The sequence below is a fragment of the Xyrauchen texanus genome, chromosome 48, assembly GCF_025860055.1.
Source record: "Xyrauchen texanus isolate HMW12.3.18 chromosome 48, RBS_HiC_50CHRs, whole genome shotgun sequence".
NCBI lineage: Eukaryota > Metazoa > Chordata > Actinopteri > Cypriniformes > Catostomidae > Xyrauchen > Xyrauchen texanus.
This window is the reverse complement of record NC_068323.1, coordinates 21,362,765-21,377,914: the sequence shown is the minus strand read 5'-3', so window position 1 is coordinate 21,377,914 and position 15,150 is coordinate 21,362,765. Positions and strand designations below refer to the sequence as shown.

Here is a 15,150-nt window from a genome sequence, read left to right as displayed (position 1 = left end):
TATGTGGTTCAGACCCCGGTTCCTCACTTTGAGTCCCACTCTAGGTACATCTTGCCATCGCAGATTGTTAACGACAGACTCTTCCCTGACATGCTGGGTAATGGTCTTAAGTGGTCGTCCAGCTCAAGGGGAATGGGAGGATCATTATCTCGATTGGCACATCAACAGTCTCGAGTTGACGGCTGTATTTATGGCCCTGAAATACTTCCTCGGGCATCTGAGAGGCTGCCATGTCCTGGTGCGGGTGGACATCACAGCAGTAGTCTCTTACATAAATCACCAAGGAGATCTGCGGTCACTCCAGCTAAACAGACTAGCACGGCAGATTTTCCTTTGAGCCAAGGACAAGCTCCTGTCATTCAAAGCATTATGTATATCCCTGGATGCCTCAATGTGGGAGCGGATTTACTGTCCAGACAGAAAATACATACGGGAATGGAAACTTCACCAGAGGTAGTGAAACAAATCTGGATAACATTTTATGAAGCAGAGGCGGACCACTTCGCCTCCCAGCAGACAGCGCAATATCCCATCTACTTCGCCCACTGGGTCTGGACGCGATGGTGCATATATGGCCCAAAAGGCGCCTGTATGCGTTTCCTCCATTTTCTCTGCTCCTGGGAGTTCTAGCCAGAATTCACCAACAAGGATCTTGCCTATTACTGATAGCGCTGAGTTGGTCGAGCAGAGTATGATGAAGACTGTTCGACTTGGGGGATCCCGAGGGACCTTCTGTCTCAAGCGCAGGGGACAATATTTCATCCCCAGCCTGAGCTGTGGAACCTTCATGTTTGGCCCCTGAAGGGTACCAGAGGAAATCTTGGTTTTCACCTGAAGATATTGAGACCATTCTGAGTGCTAGGGCTCCTTCCACTAGGAAAATGTATGCAAATAATTGAGGTGTCTTGGAGAGGTTGTGCACTGCACAGATCCAGTTAACTGCCAGACTGCTTCAGTTCTGGACTTCATGCAGGAGAATTATCAGCAGGCACACATCCAGCCACTCTTAGGGTTTTATGTGGCCACCCAGTCTGCTTGCCACACCTTGATTGATGGGGTGCCACTGGGGGAAAATCCCTTGCTTACTCGCTTCGTTCGTTGACTGAGGCCTCCCATTAGAACCAAGATCCCTTCATGGGACTTAGCTATAGTCCTTGAGGGTCTGGTTGAGACCCCCCTTTGAACCTCTAGAGTCGGTGTCTGACAAGCTCCTGACTTTAAAGATGTTTTTTCTTATGGCTATTACTTCTATGAAAATAATTGGGTACTTGCAGGCTCTGTCTGTCTTCCCATCCTGCTTAGACTTTGCCCCAGGAATGGCGAAAGCGATATTGCATCCTCATCCTGACTACCTGCTTACGGTTCCTCTCTTGAGACCTTCTGTCCTCCGCCATTTACAACACCGGATCAGGAGAAACCTTTTAGAATGTGTCCAGTCCGTGCTCTTTAGGCCTACATCCACTGTACTTGCCGGTGGCATAAGTCAGGACAATTATTTGTTTGTCATGGGGCCATAACAAGGTGCTGGTTGCCACACAACAGACAATGTCACATTGGGTGAGGGATGCAATTGCCCTTGCCTATGAGGCACATAGTCTAGCTTCCCTCATTTTACCAGGGGGTGTCGATTCTTCTAAAGCTTTGGCGGGGGGTGCCTCTCTGCTGCATGTTTGTAATGCAGCAGGCTGGTCCTCTCTGCACACATTCATAAGATTTTATGGTTTGGATGTTCATGCCACTCCGGGCTCTCACGTCCTTGAGTCAACATCACAAGCTCATGTCTGAGACCTTTTCGTGTTCTTGTGAGCACAAACTTCACAACTGTAAGTTGTCCAGACAGTGTGGCGGCGTAGGTATTCTCGTTCCCAAAGCGCTGAATCAAGCGCAGCATTAAGTGTAGCTTTTGACAGGGAACGTCCCAGGTTACTTAACTGTAACCCTTGTTCCCTGAAAAAGCAGAACGAGATGCTGTGCTTCATTGGCACACTGAGGTTGTCCCAGGACTGCTCTTCAGACAAATATACCTGACGATACACCTGTGGCACATCTTTTTATAGCCCTGGTACTGGCGCATTCTGATGATGTCACCAACAGAGGTTATAAAGGTTCTAGTCAATTTAATTGATGTGTTTCACACACATTAACAGCTGGTCACTCCTAAAAGACGTTCCCAAAGCGCTGAATCAAGTGCAGCATCTCGTTCCGCTTTTTCAGGGAACAAGGGTTACAGTTAAGTAACCTGAGACATTACTCTTTATAGCTCTGTTCCCTCAGAGATAGTCATTTAATTGTAAAATGTCCAGTCTAGAAGACCCTTGCAAATGATTTAGCATTTTGAATTGTGTCAGTTTTCTGGAAAAAAATTTATTTATTTTTTTTCCTTCATCTGTTTTAAACCACCATTACAATTATCCAAAGAATGCTACTCATATAAATTATTCTTCATCAACCCCCCTAATGACTTATTTCAGTTAAATCTATCTGAAGTTGTCAGCCCTCCATCTGTCTAGAGCTCACTTCAGGGATGTAGACAAATTGCAAATGCATTTGCCGCTTGCACTCTGCAACAACGTAATACTGTAGCAGAAACTCAAAGACACTTGAAGTTGAATGACAGCTTGGAGAGTGATCCATGTTGATTTGGAGATCAGTTTGGTTAGCTTCATTTAACCTCGGTCCACACATAAAGTCACTGCATGAGGGCAATGATCTACCGTGGAACCAGAGGCTCTGACACTATATTTGAAGTGTTGTCAGAGCTAGGCATTGTCACTTGAGGTTTTGTAGATGGCTTGACTGGATGGATGCTGCCAGCAGGTATGATTACAGGTGTAAATGAAAGTTGGGCCAAAGTGGATCAGTTATGTTTGGGGCATTGGGGTTTGTAATTTCTGAAATCTTAAAATGCTTCTTTAGTAAATTAGAGGTTAATAAAATATTGTTTTAGAAGTATGTAATTTCAAGTGTCACCAAAATAACAATAAATAGCAAAAAATAAATAATAATAATACTTATTATAATTATTATTATTATAAATATAGCAGCAATCAGCAATGGCAGGACTAAGCACAACTGGTCCATTTCCACCCGATGGCTTTCAGAAAACAATGCAAGGAGGACACATGAATTTGGCATTTGACATTATTCTAAACAATTTTGAAGCAATTTGGGTTAATATAAGAGGAACATTTTAAAGTATTTTGTGAGAGTCACTTTCTTCTGCCAGGTGGTGGCGCTATGACCATGACCCAAAATAGTAAAATCCATGTGATTAGCCTTCAAGGCTAAACATGCATCTCAATTTCTATCTAAATCACACATTGAACATAGAAGATATTGGACACTTCCTGTTTCCCATTTTTCACCATTAATTTAGTGCCTCACCATGGCAACACTGTTGGATATATCAAAATCTGTTCGCAATTTTGCATCTTCAATGTCTTGGCATAATGTTGTCTAAATGTGGTGAGTCTCATGAATAAAGAGGTATTTAAATGTTCACAAACTGCAATATTAAAAAAATCCAAAATGTCCAACTTCTGTTGGGCGGACTTGTCGGCCTGTTGTCTGATGTTTTTGCAAACTCTCAAGATTTTTCACACATGTTAAGTATCCCAAAAGTACAGAAAACCTGGAAAGAATAATAATTATTATAATAATAATCCTTAGAAGAACAATAAGGCCTCTGCGCTTTCAGTGTTTGGGCCCTAATAATGATAATAATAATTGGGGTTTGGGATAAAGAAAAAAAGTTTGTCTTTGTAATATTTCATCAAAATCTAATAGCTTGCTAGACTTTCCTTTTTTTCTGACAAAAAGGAGACCCTAACCCCCTTACCCAACCCTAACCTTTCCACACCTTACCCTCTAACCACCTGGCTGCATTCTGGTATATAACACAAACTTTTCATGATCCAGTCAGTTCCTAATAGATTAAATCAAGTTTCAAACAAAAAACTTTAAGGTAGACTAATGAGTTTTAAATTGGTTTCAGGATGGCCAAGTAGTTGTGGTAGATGTCTTAGTAATTGTAATGGTTCCAATGACAATAGATTGACCGTGTGTAATGGGATTATAGGGAAGTGGCATAGGCCTTCACATGAATTAATCTTCCATGATGGTGCCTGTTGAAAATATTATAATGGGTCAGCTGTGACATTCTGTGGTCAGATATTTTTGTGTGCTACTTCTAAACTGTATAATAATTTTGCAAGTCAACCAATTTCCGATGGTGCTGTTTTCACATCTAAATTGACTATGTGGTCCCTTTCTGCTCACATTATAAAATAATTTTAATTTATATAATAATTTATGGATTTTTTTTGTTTTGTCAGGGTCGAACAACATGTCAGAGTTTATTTTGTGGTTGACAATAAATTATACATGACATAACTGAATGGCTATAAAGTAGTTTGAGGTTTGCTGACTGCATTACAGTTTGAAAATACTGTCTATACTTTCTTTACAAATTTTAAAATTAATGGAACTAGTGAAAGCTAAACCTATATGATGATGAAATTCAAAATATTGAAATACCATGAATCAACATTTACTGATTAATGCACTATTTTGTAGAAGAGGGTCAACATGACAATTTTTGCTTATGATTTTGAAGCAAAGCTACAGGTCAGATTAATTATGTGAGACAGGTGTCAACGTCATTATTATAATTACTAAAATCAGTTGACCTCATCACCCTTGTAACATAATATGCTAATGATGTGAATCAAAAAAATTAAATAAATAAATAGGTTGGAGTACTATAACTTCAGATGAATTAAATATATATTGATTCTGGTTAAGAACATAATCTTAAGGCCCTATAAGGTTAAATCAATCCCAGAGATATGGGACTCACAATGTGGTTTCATCCATAAATTGTAAAATCTACCAATTTTGAATGGTCGAAAACCATTTTCATAAAATGTTTGTAACATGGTATGAAGGTAGTGTGTCTTGTCCAACAAAACACAGGTCTGAAGTACAAATAATGTTGAAACTATTATTTATTGATTCACATAAAAAACAGAATGTTAAAACATTTATTTTTAAGACTCCAAGTATACACTATTATTATGAATAAGTGACACGTATGGTTTTTTTTTCCCCTCTCAGAAGTGTTAACAAAATCAACAATTTAAGCCTGGGAATTTTCAAAAATGTGGTTGATTTTACATGGACCTTAGAATCTATGGAAACCACTGAAATTTCATTAGCTGGGTGAAAGCTGAATGGCATTTACAATCGGATGGACGATGGATGGATGGATGGCTCTTTCATAGGGAATAACATCTCAGAGTGCTTGCTATCATTTGCAGCTTTGCAATTAGCCTATTCAATCAAGGGGTATTTCAGAGGAAAAAATGGTTAATCACAACTTCAAGGCAAAGAGGCTTTGTCCATTTAAACACATTAGGGTGATTCTCACGAAATTAGACATATGAGGTGTCATGAAACATTTTGATGATAAAAGTAAATGCTATCAAAATAAGGAGGAGGTTATAAGCATCTCTTCATGTACTATTTTGCACATGAATTCAAATGACATCATAAATACCAATTTAGTTGTTTTTTCCACATTTAAGGGGAAATGTTTCATTACAGCAACGTGTCCGTGACTGGATTTGTGTTCTTTGAGATGGAAATATTTATAATTAAAAAATATACAAAATAAAAAGCTTCAGTGCATGTTATACTATAAACATTTACAGTAAAGAAACGTGGTATTTGGTGATCATTGGTAAATGTAGTGACAATAATAAGGAATATAAATGTGTCCAAGACCAATTTTCTCATCCTCCGCAACAATTTTCAATCATTGTTTAAGTCCTCAAGAACTAACATTTTCAAGAAATTTTGTTGGAAGGGACATAATTGACTGTGACACTCAAGATGGCTACCAGGTAAGCAGTTCTTATTTTTTCTCTCCAAATTAAAGTTACAATTTTGTTTGTCATAGTACCTACACGACTTTTTAGTTCTCATTACTGAAACATGAGTCTGTGAAGTTTTAAAAAATGTTGACCTTTACATTTTTTGATTACTATATACCCCATTATGGTCTAAATATAAAAAGAGAGGGAAAGTTTAGCTAACCCTCATTTAGCTTCCACAGTTAGCAAGAATGTTTAAGGTCGCTCATCCTCCGCAACACCATTATCATTCGCTGCAACAATTGAAGGCCTGTTGCGGTGGAGATACTCAATGTTTCGGTGATGAGAAACAGACTTATGAAGGAGGGACGTGCACTAGAACTCTTGCTCATTTCAATATAACTTGATATTTGCCTTAAACACTTCTTGAACAGATTATGTATAACAAAATAGCTATTACAACCCCCCAGCAGGGGTCACTAATTTTTCATTTTTATGAAGTGCTTCCACAAAAAGCAGTATGAATGCAGTATAGGCCACCTACTATAAATGTAATATTATTTAATATTTTTACTGTGAAACAGTAACTCAAGTGGATGTTTGTTATTAGACTTCTGTGCTAGTCATGGATTATCTATAACAAACACCATGTTCGAACATAAGGATGCTCATTAGTGTACGTGTACCAGAGCGCCGAAGGTCGATGATCGATTTTGTAATCGTGTCGTCGGATCTGAGGCCATATGTTTTGGACACTCGGGTGAAGAGAGGGGCAGAGCTATCAACCGATCACCATCTGGTGGCGAGTTGGGTCAGGGGGTGGGGAAAGACTCTGGACAGACCTGGGAAGCCCAAGCGAGTAGTGCGGGTGAACTGGGAACCTTTGGAGGAGGTCCCTGTCCATGAAATCTTCAACTCACACCTCCGGCGGAGCTTTTCAGGCATCCCTGCGGAGGTTGGGGACATTGAACCAGAGTGGGCAATGTTCAAAGCTTCCATTGCCGAAGCCGCGGTGGAGAGCTGTGGCCTCAATGTTTTAGGTGCCGCAAGGGGTGGTAACCCTCGATCACCGTGGTGGACACTGATGGTCAGGGAAGCCGTCCAACTGAAGAAAGAGGCCTTCCGGGATTTGTTGTCCCGGAGGTCTCCGGAGGCAGTTGCAAGGTACCGACAGGCCCAAAGGGCTGCGGCCTCGGCCGTGAGGGAGGCAAAGCAGTGGGTGTGGGAAAAGTTCGGAGAAGCCATGGAGAAGGACTTTCGGTCCGCACCAAAGTGCTTCTGGAAAACCGTCCGCCACCTTAGGAGGGGGAAACTGGGAACCATCCAAGCTGTATACAGCAAAGATTGGACGCTGTTGACCTCAATCGAGGAGGTTATTGGGTGGCGGAAGGAACACTTTGAAGAACTTCTAAATCCCAACACGCCCTCTATGCTAGAGGCAGAGACGGAGGCTGATGGGGGATCCGATTCTATTTCCCTGGGGGAGGTCACTGAGGTAGTCAAACAACTTCGCAGTTGCAAAGCCCTGGGGATTGATGAGATCCGACCAGAAATGCTGAAAGCTTTGGATGTGGAGGGGGTGTCATGGATGACACGCCTCTTCAACATTGCGTGGAAATCTGGGACAGTGCCTAAGGAGTGGCAGAACGGGGTGGTGGTTCCCCTCTTCAAAAAGGGGGATCAGAGAGTGAATGCCAACTACAGGGGTATCACACTTCTCAGCCACCCTGGTAAAGTTTACTCCAAGGTGCTGGAGAGGAGGGTTCGGCCAATTGTCGAACCTCGGATTGAAGAGGAACAATGTGGTTTTCGTCCTGGCCATGGAACGACGGACCAGATCTTTACTCTCGCAAGGATCCTGGAGGGGGCCTGGGAGTATGCCCATCCTACATGTGTTTTGTGGATCTGGAGAAGGCGTATGACCGGGTCCCCTGGGAGAGACTGTGGGAGGTGCTGCGGGAGTACGGGGTGGGGAGGTCCCTTCTTAGGGCGATCCAATCCCTGTACGTCCAAAGCGAGAGCTGTGTCCGGGTCCTCGGCACGAAGTCAAGTTCATTCCATGTGGGGGTTGGTCTCTACCAAGGCTGCGCTTTGTCACCAATCCTGTTTGTGATATTCATGGACAGGATATTGAGGCGTAGTCGGGGTGGGGAAGGTGTGCGGTTCGGTGGGTTGGGGATCTCATCGCTGCTTTTTGCAGATGATGTTGTCTTCATGTCATCATCGGTCCGGGACCTTCAGCTCTCACTGGATCGCTTGGCAGTCGAGTGTGAAGCGGCTGGGATGAGGATTAGCACCTCTAAATCTGAGGCCATGGTTCTCAGCAGGAAACCGATTGAGTGCGTACTCCAGGTAGGGAAGGAGGTATTGCCCCAAATTAAGGAGTTCAAGTACCTCGGGGTCTTGCTCACGAGTGAGGGGACAATGGAGCGAGAGGTTGGCCGGAGAATCGGGGCAGCGGGGCGGTATTGCACTCGCTCTATCGCACTGTTGTCACGAAAAGAGAGCTGAGCCAGAAGGCAAAGCTCTCGATCTACCGGTCAGTTTTTGTTCCTACCCTCACCTATGGTCATGAAGGCTGTGTCATGACCGAAAGAACTAGGTCGCAAGTACAAGCGGCCGAAATGGGCTTCCTCAGAAGGGTGGTGGGCTTCTCCCTTAGAGATAGGGTGAGAAGCTCAGTCATCCGTGAGGAGCTCGGAGTAGAGCCGCTGCTCCTTTGCGTCGAAAGGGAGGTGTTTCAGGCACGTCCAGTTGGGAGGAGGCCAGAGACATATTGCATTTTAAATATGTAAAATAGGGTTAGGCATCAAACCCCTTGGTCAACAGTGAATGTGTGAGCTAAATCTCATTGCCGAAACATTGATCCTCATTACCGAAATGGCATTTTCATTACCGCAACATGTATCTTTTTTACAAATTAAGTAATAATTAGATAATCATATTTTGTTTTAAAATGTATATACATATTATACAACACTACTTATTTAAGGTCTGCTACATAACAAATCTGTATGTTATCTTTTAGTAAAACAGTTAAATCAAATAAATTGTAAATCATCACGTATGTTTCGGTAATGAGAGAAAATAAGTAAATTACAAAAAATAATAAATATGAAAAAGTAATCTCTCCAGAGTTTTACATAGCTTTGAGCATGAGTAACAAGAGTCTTCTTTAACATTAGCCAAAAATACACATTTGAACCATATATTTAATGTAATGTCATGTTGCGGTAATGATAATGTTTTATGGACGTCATCTAAAAAATGTAAATAATTATATAGGAAATATTTTTTTAAATCTTCTAAAAATAATGGTTATAGTAAGTTCAGACCTTAATCTTATATGTGCAAAATGAAAATTGGCTTTAAGGGCATTTTAAAAATTCTGATGCTGGACACCTTCTAAATCTGGATTTCGTGAGAATCACCCATTAGGTGAATAACTTCTGAATGTAATGCCACACTGTTATGGATCATTTGAAGCTGCATATCTATTGCTTTATTGAACATGACTACATATCTAATCCCCCACCCATGGCTTTTGACTAATGTAAAGTAGGGTCAAAAGTCTTATTTTAGATGCATTGTTAATATTTCTAAACAAGTGACATTATTGGCTAGCAAGGACAGGTCTTGACTCCCATCGCAGAGAAGGTTCACAGGCTGCCTGCTAATTACTCTGCAACATGCCAGACAGAGCAGCTGTTGAGTGGTTTAAACATAAGGTGAAGCTCTGAGTTTCGTCCTCTAGACACAGAGAAAATAAGACAAGTCATTGGGAATTTGTTGTGGGTACGGCCTGTATACAGATAAGCAGCAATTAGTAAAATGTATGAGAGATCATGCAAACCTGCTGAGGAAACGATTCTGAGTCAAGTACGCCTGTGGAGTAATAAGAACACACTTTGTCCAATACATCTGACAAATAAACACCAAAAGTGCATCAATCAACCTGAAGAACATTTTCATTTGTGGTCATTTGAACAGAAAATACAACATTTTTCAAAGCTCATTCAGTATGCTGTAATTGTGACGTGTATGCATTTGGCAGACAATCCAAAGCGAACTACAAGACATTTATTGTATGTTCCTTGGGATTTGAACCCATAACCTTAACATTGTTCATGCCATGCTCTACTAGATGAGCTATAGGAACATTTGATTATGAATATTGGGTCTCGTTCATAAAACATTAGCAAAATGAAAATTTGTGCAAATTAATCATAAAACGATCTAAGCTAAACAATGTACAGTAGCTGTGCAAGGTACTTTGGTCAAACGTTTTTTCAACTTTATTTTTTCATTGTATTTAAATTGTTACAGAAATGATACGCACAATTATTTGTGGTTTTACAACTGGCTTAGGTCAGAAAAAGCCACAGATAGTCCAGATACTTGTTCCAATTCAAGAGAATTTAATGTCCATGAGTGTAAAATGATTTCAGTCACATCGAGAGACTGGCTTAGGGCAGCCTTGCTGTTGCAGCTTTATGAAAAAAACCTTATCTTTCTCTTAGCACTTATTTTCAAACTAGTGGCAACACAGATTCAGACTTGCATCCATTGTAGTCTGTAGAGTGGAAGCAAATGTCTAGGTTACTGTCATAACCTCCATTCCCTGATGGAGGGAACAAGACTTTCTTGAAGGCCTCGGTTACCTCTGAACTTGAGAAAAGGTCAATGAGAATTTGGCAGACAAAATGTGCATATCCCTCCCCCAGACATACGGGTATAAAAGGAGGGAATCGTGCATCTGTTCATTCAGGGTTTGCACTGAGGAATCGAGAATACGGTTCGGCCGTTACAGTGGCTCCGTTCAGCGTCATGGCCGGGGAGACACAACATCTCGTTACCTCCATCAGGGAACGGAGGTTACAACAGTAACCTACATGTTCCCCGTCTGTCGCTCACTCAACGTTGTGTCGAATGAAGTGACACTAGGTGTCCCTATTCAATCATGCCATGCGTTGAACCGTGTACGTGAGCTGTTGACGCATGTGCGGGCAGGCAGTTGCGTGCCAAAGTAAAAGGCTGCGTCAGACTTCATGTACCCTTCCCCAACGACCCATAAAAATGTAGGTTCCCGGAATCCCAGAAGGAGGAAACAAAGCGACATGCCAAGCATGGGAGCAGGCCGCGCACGCCGCGCCTTTTCTCTCTCTATGTTTCTCGCATAGAGTTAAAAGTGGCTGGGGCCATTTTAACGCTATCACACACATCGGGGAAGATGTTCTTTCCAACTCCTATTCTTTCAGGGGAAAAAGACCCCATGGAGACCACCACCTGCCCAGGCTGGGGGGAGGTAATGTGTGGCAAAATACGTCACATGGGTTTTCAGGCCAGTGGTAGATCCTACCTGCTGCGAGGGAGGAGATGCTACAAACACGATCGACCGGGGGACAGCGGGGACTGCCCAAGGGAATATACATACAAGGGGATTAATCCAGTACAGAGTAATTTTTAGTACCCATAGAGGGTCTGGTCAGGGAATTCCTCTGCTGAATTCGTGCACCAGAGGGCTAGGAAGGAAGAACATCCAGGGAGTGCAAGTTTAGTGGACTCTCCTGGGCAAAAAAGTTCGGACCTGAGAGAACACGGGACGAGACCGACTCAACCCTGAGATTGTAAAACCCTGTAAAGGTATTGAGTGTCCGCAGGGCAAGGACTACAGCCAGAAACTCTAGGCAGTTGATGTGGCAAAGCAGCCCTGTCCAGGAGCCGGTGGCTGCGTGCTCATTGCACACTGCGCCCCAACCCTGTTTTGTGGCATCTGTGGTGACCAGAACGCGTCAGGACACCTGCTGTAGGGGGGACTGTCTACAGAAAACAAAAGTCTGTCCAGGGGTTGAAAGTCCGGTGGCAGGCGGGGATGATGAACACACGAACAAAGCTGCACTGCCGTGCAGAGAAGGAGAAAGCCGCTGATATGCGCCATAGATCTAACAGTAGACGCTTTATAGAGGTGAGTGGAACAGAAGTGATCTCAGCTCGCTGATCGCACAACCACTCGGCTCCCAAGAAGAAATCTGAATGAACAGATGCATGATTCCCTCCTTTTATATCCGAGTGACATTCAAATTCTGTCTGCCAAATTCTCATTGGCCTTTTCTCAAGTTCAGAGGTTACCGATGCCTTCAAGAAAGTCCTGAAAATAAAAAGAAAGCTTCATTCGAGACAAAGTCGAGTGAGAGACAGACAGGGAACAGAGTTTAAATGAGCTATGACTATGTAAGGTTATCCGAGGCCTCTTGCGAAATTAAATGCTTTGCTGACCTTTGTCCTTGTAGCTGCACGGTGGATGAAGACTTGCTTGTGAAAGCCTCATTATGCCAAAAACCTATTTAGATGAGGAACATTATTAGCCTTGATGCTGGGCAGCAAGGACAGAAGCAAAGCATCTTTAAGTACCCAGTTTGATAAATGTTTTTGTTTGTCTGCTAATGGCCAAAGGTCTGATTAAATTCTCTGCAACTTGATGGGGTGCATTTTAAGTAAGGATATTGTTGCAGGGAAATAGGAACTTGTACTGTCACGCAGCTGTGTTAAGGCCTGCTTAAGTAAAGTCTGATGCGATAAAAGCTTTCAAAAGTATAAAATGTTGCAACCAAATTTCATGCCTAGCTGGACTGTTATCATACTCTAAGAAATGTTCAGATACCTGATCCTGAATTGTTCAGCATCTAAACAACAACAAACTAATTTACCTCACCTTTGAATATAAACTGGTCCCAGGTTAAAATCACTCTAACATACACAAGACAATATGTCTAGGGTCCCAACAAAAACTACCCTGCCTAAAAGACCAGCTTAGTCCAGCATATATTTCCATGCTGGTCCACTCTGGTTAATACTGTTTAGTGCATATCCATTTAAAACTTTAAGCTGTTAAAGCTGGCCAACCAAGGAAGTCTTGCTGGTTAAGCTAGTTAAGAAGCCTGACTGGGAAACCATTGGCAACCAGCAATGCTGGCCTGTTCCTCAAGGTAATGACTCAGCTGAAACCGAGACAAACTCAGTACACACAGTACCAGTAAACAATTTGGTAGAAAAAAATAAGGCTAGCTAATTTATTTATTGGGATCAATTAAGTTATATGTTAAATGGCTTTAAAGTTACCAATCACCTGATATCATCACTGATGGATCTGCATTGTCCTTTTCAGGGTTTGATGACTACTTTATGTCACGTACGCTGGAGAACAACAGGAGGAATGTCTGGTTTGCTGAATTCTGGGAGGAGAACTTCAACTGCAAGCTGTTGAGCTCTTCCAAGAGAGAAGACACTAGCAGAAAGTGCACAGGTAAATACTACTTGCTAATTTCTGAATGAATGGCCATGCCTTTCCGATGAAAAAACAGAGCTGGTCAGGTGATAAACCATCAAAATACCAACTTGGCCAGAATGGGAGATCAGCTAGACAAGCGAATCACATTCCCTGCTTAAAAAAATAAATTAAATAAATGTCAAACCAGAATTGGATGGTTTACTGGTCCTAGGTTTAGGGTTATGGTGAAGTTGGGGTCAGGGTTAATTAGGGTAAGGTGGTTTAGGATGGTAGTTCTCTAGTTTAGGATGGCTTAGCTGTTCTCCCTGCCGGGCCAAGCTGGCTTTAGCTGGTTTAGCTGTTGAATAAGCTTGGCCAGGCAAGCCAACTTGTTCTGGTTTAAGATGGATTTTCAGCAGAGCATGCTGAAACATGCAGTGTTTTTGTTCTGTGGGTTATTGCATTGTTGTTTTGCTGATTAAAAAGTTACAAACCTGACAGCCAATATGGTGACACTTGCTGCAGAATTTAGAAAAGTATAAAAGTTACCATGGTTTTACTGGACTTTTTCTTTCTGTACCTGAATAGTAATGTCAGGCTTATTGACTTCAGCTTATTAGTGCTGCGTCTCTGAATACAAAGCACATTCTCCTCTGTAACAGAATTCTCAATTACATAAGCTTCTCTCATCACCGCTAGTTCAGGCTGACTGCTGTCCAATACCTAGAGAGCTACAAGATATAATATACATGCATCAAGAATATCAAGCAAAATTTGGGAATATACAAGCAATACAAGCACATGCATGCAAGGTCTATTTTAATTATTTATTTAATTATTTATTTTTGACAGAGGGTATTTGCACTAAGAGTTAACAATGGTATGCACTATTTGCATCCTAGGGTAAATACCAACATCAATAAAAAAAATACTAACCCAATACCTGAAAATTTCACAAGCTGAATTTGAATTTGCATACAGAAAAATACCAAAAATAATTCCAAAATGCAAATTTGGTTTAGTACCAGTCTGGTACCACATTAATGACCAGTGCAATTTATTTCTGGTGTAAATACTGTTACTACTTGTTCATGTTATAGGTGTAATTATTCAGACAATAATCAAACTTTAAGCAGAACATAAAATGATATGCATAAATACTGAAGCTGTGCTATTTATGAGTTCTATATTCAGTTGTATATGCCTGTCTTCTGGCCTGTAGCCTGCGGTTAAGTCAATATCAACACCAGGGGTGAACACTCTGGACTATCTAGAGTAATTTATGACATAATCAATACTATTGACTAGATCCTGGCTAAATGAAAAGAATGCAAAATAAAGTTGTTTTGTGTATTGTAAAATATGTCCCTTCACATTGCACTCGGAAATATGATGCTTGTCCATTAATATCAATTTATATTTGAACCTGTTAAAACTGTGACAACACTGTTAATTGACTAATGTCCTTCCCAACTGTCACAAAGAGCAACAGATGGCAATGTACATGATGCGTATAGCCAACAATGAACCAAACTAGTTAATGACTTAAAAATATGGATTTTTCAATTAATCATGTTCTTCAGTAAATTGATCCCAATATAAATCTATTACTCCATGCAAAATTAGGCACCAAGATATATATATATATATATATTTAATTGCTACTTAAATACTGTGTGTTGAGAGTAAAAGTTTGGTTTGACTTGTACTATGTAATGTGTATCCAAAGATGAGATCCACACAATCAATTTGGAATTGAATAATGTCTCTTTTATAACCCTTTCTGTTATTTACAGTCAGTTATTGATTAAAGAAAAAACTAAACAAAACATGAATTCTAATTACACATAGCATGGAAGTGCTAGGGAAAACACGCATGTCCTCTCTCGTTAATGCGCTCACTGGCTGAACTGCCGATGGTCTTAAAAAGACAGTATCTTTTTAGCTCTTGTTCTACATATCAATGTTAATACTTGTAAATGGTAAAAAATATACACGTGAACAATAAAT

At 41.2% G+C, this 15,150-nt stretch overlaps 1 protein-coding gene across 2 annotated transcripts in view; it reads left to right on the top strand.

The window, feature by feature from the left end:
* Positions 1-15,150, top strand: part of LOC127639362 (metabotropic glutamate receptor 7-like) — a 281,396-nt gene that overhangs the window by 166,761 nt on the left and 99,485 nt on the right. For both annotated transcript variants that reach the window (XM_052121319.1, XM_052121320.1), the window contains exon 5: positions 13,039-13,176. In XM_052121319.1, coding sequence (XP_051977279.1) covers positions 13,039-13,176 — 138 coding nt within the window. The remainder of the gene's footprint in view (positions 1-13,038; positions 13,177-15,150) is intronic.